A 9,003-nucleotide genomic window follows, 5' to 3' on the forward strand; every position below is an offset into this window, starting at 1 on the left:
ACATTTTACCTCCAGCAAACTGGGCACTCATTTTACTGACCTCAGAAGGATGGAAGGCTCAGGTCGTGAGCAGAGCTTGGACTGCAGTACTGCAGCTTATCACTCTGCACCATGGGACTCTTCTTTTTTTTGTTAATTACTTCAAGCCATTTTCAATGAGAGCCCCGCCCCCACAACTTCTGAGATGAGTGGTCAGTCTTGGGACAGAAATCCACAGAAAGAGTTATAAAATGATGACCAGACAAATTCTTCTTCCACTTTTTTAAGCCTATAGTATGAAGCAAAGGCAAGTCTCCTAATGAATCTGGTCTGCAACAGTGGAACAGCAGGCAAGCAAAAGTACTTTATCATACATCCTGAGCTTTTTTGAGCAGGAACACAGTTCCGTCTGGCTTGGTGCCAGGGGGTGTGGCATGCAAATGAGTTCCTGATGGGCTTTTTGGTAGAAACAAATGGTGCGAAACAATGGTGACATCAGGGGGTGTGGCCTAATATGCAAATGAGTTGCTGCTGGGCTTTTTCTACAAAAAGTTCCTGCATGCAATATTGGTTAACTTGTTGTCTCTGCTGCCATGAGCAGTAGCGATGGCTGCTACATAAGAACATAAGAGAAGCCATGTTGGATCAGGCCAATGGCCTATCCAGTCCAACACTTTGTGTCACACAGTGGCCAAAACCCAGGTGCCATTAGCAGTCCACCAGTGCGGCTAGAACTCCTGAAGTCCTCCCACTGTTGTCCCCCAGACACCAAGAATACATAGCATCACTGCCCCACACATATACCTTGGCTAATAGCCTCTGATGGATCTGGGTCATTTCAAGTTCTCCTGGTGGTACAGAATACAGAATTCAACCTCTCATACGACTGTTCTCTGAGCCCGGAAGGCCATGCCGGAAGCTGCCATATAGAGAGTCTGACAGGAGCTGTCCTGGGTCTCAGGCAAAGGTTTTTCACTTGATCCTTTTAACTGGAGATGCTGGGGACTAAACTCAAAGCAGAGGAGGAGGAGGAGATTGGATTTATACCCTGCCCTTCACTCAGAGTCTGAGAGCAGCTTACAATCTTCTTCCCTTCCTTTCCCTACAACAGACACCCTGTGAGGTAGGTGGGGCTGAGAGAGATCTGAGAGAACTGCTCATGAGACAACAGCTCTGAGAGGACTGTGACTGGCCCAAGATCACCCAGCTGGATGCATGTGGAGGAGGAGTGAGGAATCAAACCTGGTTCTCCAGATTACAGTCTGTTGCTCTTACTCAGTAAACCAAACTGAGACACAACTCCTCTCTTTCACAAGAATGCATGAGGCTGTTTTACACTGAAACAGACCATTGGTTTATCCAGGTAACCAGGTCGCTATTGTGTAATCAGCAGCCACTCCTCATGGTCTTGGTTCTTTCACATCACCTGCTTTGTTTAGCTGGATCTGCTGAGGATTGAATCTGGGACCTTCTGTATGCCAAGCAGATGTTCTATCACGGAGCCATAGCCTTGAAAGATGGATTAGATGCATTCATAAGAGATCTATCACTAGAATGCTATACATCAGGGATGGCCAACGGTAGCTCTCCAGATGTTTTTTGCCTACAACTCCCATCAGCCCCAGCCATTGGCCATGCTGGCTGGGGCTGATGGGAGTTGTAGGCAAAAACATCTGGCGAACTACCGTTGGTCACCCCTGCTATACATTAACTGATGACTGCCCTAAGATAGACAGATGGAGCCAAAGAAATAGGGTAGAAAGCCCCCCGTCATTATTTCCACTGATGAAAGTGGGGTGGGAGGGAAAACCAGAAGCTCCTCTCAACCCCATAGCACTCCCTTCCTGCACCAAGTGAACAATTGCTATTTCATGTGAACTCCCCTCAATGGACATCTGACTGTGAGCCAGGATCTGCACCTGTGACCTGACACATGTTGGGCATATTGTGCATTTTGGCCCTAAAGCAGGACCCTTCTTCCCCTTTGAATCTCTGGCCCTGTGGGTGGCACCCTCTTTAAGGAAAAAAAACTGGGAGAAAAAATCACAAGATCCCCATAAGCTTCCAGACCCCAGGCTCTGAAGTCCCACACTGGTTCTCTGCTCCTAGCCCAGCTGTCTCCTTGGAGAATGCAGCCCTTGGCTTTCTGATCTGCTGTTTTTTCCCACTTTTAGGGTAAAAGCAGAAAGCCAGATGTGCAGAAAAGGGAGGGGGGCATAGCCAAGGAGGCAGGGTGTGTGTCTGCACATACAGCTGTGCCAGGACCCTAGAGAACTTGCGTGAGAAGCCCGGCCGCAGAAAGCTTCGAGCTTTTTTTCTGCCTATTAAATGTAAAAGTGGAGGAAAGTGGGGCCTGGCCGCTGTGATGAGCAACAGGGTCCCGCATGACGTCCTGTTGTAAATTACGCTCCCGGAGCAAACCCAATTCCCCTTCCACTATACACAACCCCACAAGACGGCTGTTTTCTAAAGCTCATCCGACCCCAGAAAAAACTCCGAGAGCCCTAACTGTGGCTTTTATTTCATTTCGATACGCATGCCCTATTTCCCACCCCCAAGCAGCTGGCATAGCCCCAGTGCCATCATTACACCAACAATTAGAGCCAAACGGGTGGTGGGGACTGGGGGAGGAATTGTACTGTTGGCATCATGCAAATTGCAAGCCTCTTTCTGCACAAAACTTGTTTCTGCCTCTGGAAGTCAAGCTTCTGTCACCGGACTCTTTGCCTAAAGCGGCTGTCAGCTAGAACTGCCCAGCCACCAATTTTAAGGGTTCTTATTGGGGAACTGAACCCAGTACCAGTCTGGCATGCCAACCAGAATGCCACACTGGTTTTCAAGATCTGCCCTCTCTGTAGAGGGGAGGTGGATTTGGAAAGCCCACCTGGTGATATGGCTAGAGGACAAACTCCCTGTCAACCGTGGAGATCTCTAGGTGTCCTTGCTCTCCTCCAGCCTAACCTACTTCACAGACTTGCTGTGAAGAAAAAGCAAGGGGAACTATAGAACTGCCAACCTCCAGCTGTTGGCTGGAGATCTCGGATTACAACTGATCTCCAGGCAACAGAGATCAGTTTGCCTGGAGAAAACAGCCACTTTGGAAGGTGGACCCTGTGGCATTCTGCCTAAAATGAAGTCCCTCCCCTCCCCACACCCTGCCCTTTTCAAGATCCACCCCCAAAATCTCCAGGTATTTCCCAACCTGGAGCTGGCAACTATATGTATACCATTCTGAGCTCTTTGGAAGCAGTGTGTGTATGGAGAATAGAGAAATAAATTTGACCGTGCATCTTGAGATCTTCTGAAGCTTTCCTGCACACACACACCACCTTTACACTGCCCTGGATCCTGGTCAGGTATGTGTAGGGTTGCCAGGTCTGTGTTAGGAAATACCTGGAGACTTTGGGGATATCTGGGAAAGTTTGGGGTTTGGGGAGGGGAGGGGAGAGGCCTCAGCATAGTACAATGCCATAGAGTCCATCCTTCACAGCAGCCATTTTCTCCAGGGGAGCTGATCTCTGATAGCTGGAGATCAGTTGTAAAAGTGGGAGATCTCCAGGCCCCACCTGGAGGCTGGCAACCCTAGCATATGCAAGAGAACTTTGATGCATTGGGGCCCAGCTCTCCTAGTAGGAGAGAAGGGACTACTTGGATTTTTTTCTTTTCTTTTTTTTGCCTCTAGCACACAATAAAAGTCTTGGACCAAAGAAGAGAAATGGGTGTGGAAAAGATGAAAATAGCTAGACAAAAAAAAAAGTTAAGGGCAGTTTCATTCCTGAGAGGCACGAAAACCAGCAGAAACTCCCTATAATAGGAAAAAAGCGTTGGAAGGATACGCAAAGAGTTTTCCAGCCGGATAATCTATCAGTGTCTCCTCTGCTTGCTTTTCAAACAACACGTGGCTCTGAACGGTTTGTTGTTTTGTCTGTGCCGCTTGCCAAAGAAGTAGCCAGGGTTTTTAAAAAAATCACTGGCCCCTCCTGCTTCCGGCTCAGAATCGCTAAAATATCACAAGCCGCATACTTGTCTGCGAACATCACCAAAGAGTGTATATGTGGAAGCGATCTCAAGCTCCCCACCCCCAAGCCGTTCTCCAGACTAACTAGGGAAAGACCACAATGCATGTACAAAATAGGTCAGTTACATTCTGGGAGTTGACTAAGGGGGTGATCTCAGTAAGGGTGCAGCTTTGGTCTGCAAGTGCTTTTTAAAGAAGACCACATTTTAAATTTAGCAGGGGCTAGAGAGCTTGCTTACTCGCCTGAATCCTTGTGGCCCTGAGACAAGCAAAGGGCTCTTTCCCTCTCCTCTCCAAAGTGAACAGGAGCTGAGGCTTTGGTAGAGCCCCTCCCCTGTAGGTACTCCACGCTGCCTGTATCCTGGTTTCTGCACAGGGGTGAGTGACAGAAGATAATGATGGGGGCAAAGGGCTCTGCCCAAGCTAATCTTGCTGCTCCCACATGCAGGCACAAGGGTTAAAAAGCCCTTTGCCCATCTCTTAAAATAAGAAATTGTGACTACGTGGGAGGAATACCTGATAAGCCTCTAGAAGTGACATTTGGCTTGGGGGGGCCTCCGTTTGCCCATGCCTCACCTAGATATTCTTCACCCTTGCAAAGGCCTCTTGTGCCCTTTGCCTCTGATCCCATTTATGCTTTCCTGGGCTGCTTCTAGACACATGAAGCTGTCTTATACCAAATCAGACTTTTGGTCTATCAAAGTCAGTATTGTCTCCGTAGACTGGCAATGGTTCTCCAGGGTCTTCCAACAAACTCTTAAGTTACTTAACCTGTTTTGTATTTATTTATTTACTTCATTTGTACCTCTCCCTTTCTCCCCAAAAGGGATCCAAAGTGGCTTGCATCATTTTCCTCTCTTCCATTTTATCCTCATAACCCCATGAGATAAATTATGCTGCCTGGAAACTGACTGTGGGGGGGGGGATAGACAGGAACTCCTTGAAGTACAGACTGAGCCCCCCAGGTTAGTTGATTTACTCTTCTGGGGCATCAGGTAGAGAAAAGGATAACATAAATGCTTCCAGAGACAGAAGTGAAAAGGGAAGCAGGCCAGTCTGCAGTGTCTAGCACCAAAGTCTACCAGCTGGGAGAAAGTCAGTCATTCCCTTCCTCTCCCCCAGCCACCATAATGTAATGCTGAATGGGAATTCAAAGCTAGTTCCAAGAACTTGATTGTCAGCCCCTAGTTGAGAAATACCAGATTTGAGGGGTGGAGCCTGAGGAGGGTGGGGTTTGGAAAGGGGAGGGACCTCAGTAGGGTATAATGGCATAGAGCAGAGGTGGCCAACGGTAGCTCTCCAGCTGGCCAGGGCTAATGGGAGTTGCAGGCAAAAAACATCTGGAGAGCTACCACTGGCCACCCCTGGCATAGAGTCCACCCTCCAAAGCAGCCATTTTCTCCAGGGAAACTGATCTTGGTCATCTGGAGATCAGCTGTAATAGCAGGAGATCTCTGTGTGCCACTGGGAAGCTGGCAACCTTACCTAGAACTGATCTGTCCGTCAAACCTCACACTAGTTTGCAGAAGCATATTCCTTACAAGAAGGCTGCACCATTGGGGTTGGGGGGGGGGGGGAGACTTGCATGTCTGAACGCTAATGACCCTTTGTTGTTATATAGCACTTTTGCAGTTTAAATCACCTCACCAAATTGTTTTATCCCTCAGTTCCTTCCACTCATATCACGCTAAGTACCATGCTTTCCAAGGAGGTCTTGCCCACATTGTCAGCTACAGGTGCACCTGAGAACCAACTCACCCACTTGCCCAACTCAGGATGTTGCAGGGAATGCCCTTCTGCTTGCAGCCTCACAGCTGGGAAACTAGGCTTGCAAACCTAGCAAGAAGTATATCCAGCTCAAAGCACCCTTGATTCTCCCTGAGTGCATCTGATATGACACAGGAGAGGTATTTGGAAGGTCTGCCCAACTCCATCACTGCTTTCCTGTTAGTGAAAAGTAAAAATGTTGGTTCTGGAAAGCTTGGGGGGGCAGGGGAAAACACCCTCTGATTTATAGTTTCTGTCCCACATCTGTGTTCTGTTAGATTAACTCATTTGATTATTTTACATATTTACTTTTAATTTTACAGTGATGGCCAGCATAAATATCCAGTCGTCTCAGAGATTTTTTTGTGTCAGACAGGCAGGACAGAAATATTCTAAATAAATAAGCCAAGGCAAGGAAGCGCAAATGCTATTTCAGCCTCACATCCAATGACTCAAAAGCACACAGAGCTGCTGGCCTTTCCCTCTTTCTAAACAGCCTGAGTGGGCTTACTTTGGTCTAAGGGTACTCAGCTGCTCAGCCACAAAGTTGTTCTCTCTGCTATCTAACCCACCTCTCAGGGTTATTGAGAGGATAAAAAGGGGGTAACAGACCCAGATGGAGTGCCCTGTGTTCTTGATGGAATACAGGTGGAGAATCAGAAAACACCAAGGGATTTTTGGGGAGGACGGAGCAGAGAACACCATCTCTAGCGTTTCAGCTGGCCAATGAGAACAGCAAGGAATTCTCCAATGGAGTTGGTCTTTGCTACAAGAAGAAGAGTTAGTTTTATACTCTGCTTTTCAGTACCCAAAGGAGTCTCAGAGTAGCTTACAACTGCCTTCCTTTCCTCTCCCCACAACAAACAACCTGTGAGGCAGCTGGGGCTGAGAGAGCTCTGAGAGAACAGCTCTTGAGAGAACAACTTTAAGAGAACAGCACCTAGAACATAAGAACATAAGAGAAGCCATGTTGGATCAGGCCAACGGTCCATCAAGTCCAACACTCTGTGTCACACAGTGGCAAAAAATTTTATATATACACATACACTGTGGCTAATAGCCACTGATGGACCTGTGCTCCATATTTTTATCTAAACCCCTCTTGAAGGTGGCTATACTTGTGGCCGCCACCACCTCCTGTGGCAGTGAATGCCACATGTTAATCACCCTTTGGGTGAAGAAGTACTTCCTTTTATCCGTTTTAACCTTTCTGCTCAGCAATTTCATCGAATGCCCACGAGTTCTTGTATTGTGAGAAACGGAGAAAAGTACTTCTTTCTCTACTTTCTCCATCCCATGCATTATCTTGTAAACCTCTATCATGTCACCCTCTATCATGTAAACCTCTATCATGTCACCTGGCCCAAGGTCACCCAGCTGGCTGCGTATGGAGGAGCAGGGAATCAAACTGATTCTCCAGATTAGAATTCACTACTCTTAGCCACTAACCAAGCTGGCTTTCACCCACCTCACAGGGTTACTGAGAAGATACAAGGAGGTAACATTCCCAGACAGAGTGCCCTGTGTGCCTGGTGGAAAATCATAAAACGCATCTGGCCTTGTCCCATCAGGGCCTGAATCCTCACCACCACCAAAGTCCTTCTGGGACCAGTTTTTCTATAATCCCTGTTACCACTTTAGCAAGCGAAGGATCAAGGATGCTTGAGTGGCACTGCTTCTCATTTCTGAACATCGGCAGAAGAACGAGGCTGCCTTTTACACGTAACACGAGAAAGCATCTTTGCTTTGCTGCAAGCATTAATAAACTGGATACACATCCTAAACAATACAGATTTAAGCACCACAAGAAAGAACCCAGTCCCTGGAAGCTGCACCTCCCTGACCACCCCCCTTCCACAAGCTTTGTGGCCCAAGAAGAGCCGACTTTACTTACTCATCCCTAGGCGTAGGTTGAGCCAGCTACGAGGCGGGGACCCGTACTTGGTCAGGGCCGAATTCATAGCCTTGCCTCTCACAGAGCAGATGACCCAAAGTAGCAGTGGTCACGGTACCATGGAGGGCCTTGCCTCAAAATCCACGCCGACAGAGCCAGGGTGAGCAGCCGGTGGGGCTAAGCTCCCTTTAGGAAGGAGTTAGCACTACGCTTCCCCCACCTCCAACTCCTGTGCCAAATTCAGGCACAAGAGTGATTTGACTGGCTCAAGCTCTTTGACGAGAGAAAAGTAAAGGTCCACTCGACTGCTGTAAAGTCATGCCTCCGCTGATCCAGGCCTTCCCCGGGTCTTGTATATTTTAGACCTGGCTTGCTAGGGCTGTCCGTTTCTTGAGCCTTTCCCAGACTGGATTCCCGCGCTGCCTCAGCTCTCGCTCCCCAGCCTGGGCCTTCCCCTTTCCTGGCAACCTGCCACCTGCTTTCCCCTGGACGAACTCAGGCGTCACTGCCGCCGTCCTCAGCAGGTAAAGACATCATCGCCCTGGTTTCTCTCCCCCCCCCTTCAAGCCTGCCCAGTCGCTCTTCCCTGACAAACCTCTCCTCCGACCACCCCCCCCTCTAGAAGCACACACAAAAAAATCAGTCAGTGAAGCGGAGTCCCTTAGAAAAACTCAAGCTACAGGCCACTGAGCATCAGGGAGGCAGCAGGATTGGTTGCCACAGCAACCAGCTACTCAGAAACAACTAGGGAAGCATCGCTGCACCCCTTGTTTCATCTCTTCCCCCCCCCCCCCCGCCCCCATACAGCCATTTCATATCCAAGGCATATTCAGTTTGGACATCTCACCGACTCTGAAAGCCTGTGGTTGCAGAGTTCCCTCCCCACAAAAAAACAGGGAGGGAGCTAGAATAATTCAGGAGCAAGCTGAGGAGTTATGAATATGGGGGTAGGTTTGCCTGATTAGGCCCATGGTGACAGTTGTGGTCACAAAGGGCAAGTCAGATTGGGTCCAAACTAAGCGTCTGCGTGGTCTTGCTAATGACACTGGGTTCAATCCCAGCTGACAGCAACCCTCCAGAACTTTCCCAGAGTATTAAAGGGCTAGTCTTGCCTGGCCCGATTTTTCAGGGCTTCTTTTGTAGCAGGAACTCCTTGGCATATTAGGACATACCCCCCTCATGTAGCCAATCTCCCAAGATCTTACAGGGCTCTTAGTACAGGGCCTACGCTAAGCTCCAGGAGGATTGGCTACATCAGGGATGTGGCCTAATATGCAAATGAGTTTCTGCTACTAAAAAGCCCTGGGTTTTATTAGGATTCTGAAACAGATATTTTATAAACGTA

At 48.5% G+C, this 9,003-nt stretch overlaps 1 protein-coding gene across 1 annotated transcript in view; it reads right to left on the reverse strand.

Annotated features, from left to right (window-relative positions):
• Positions 1-7,712, reverse strand: part of PLEKHG5 (pleckstrin homology and RhoGEF domain containing G5) — a 125,671-nt gene extending 117,959 nt beyond the window's left edge. Inside the window, exon 1 of the mRNA XM_060258784.1 lies at positions 7,659-7,712. Within this exon, the coding sequence (XP_060114767.1) occupies positions 7,659-7,662 (4 nt within the window). The 5' untranslated portion in view covers positions 7,663-7,712. The remainder of the gene's footprint in view (positions 1-7,658) is intronic.
• Between the last annotated feature and the right edge of the window lie 1,291 nt (positions 7,713-9,003).

The sequence above is a fragment of the Heteronotia binoei genome, chromosome 18 (genome assembly GCF_032191835.1).
Source record: "Heteronotia binoei isolate CCM8104 ecotype False Entrance Well chromosome 18, APGP_CSIRO_Hbin_v1, whole genome shotgun sequence".
NCBI classification, from domain to species: domain Eukaryota; kingdom Metazoa; phylum Chordata; class Lepidosauria; order Squamata; family Gekkonidae; genus Heteronotia; species Heteronotia binoei.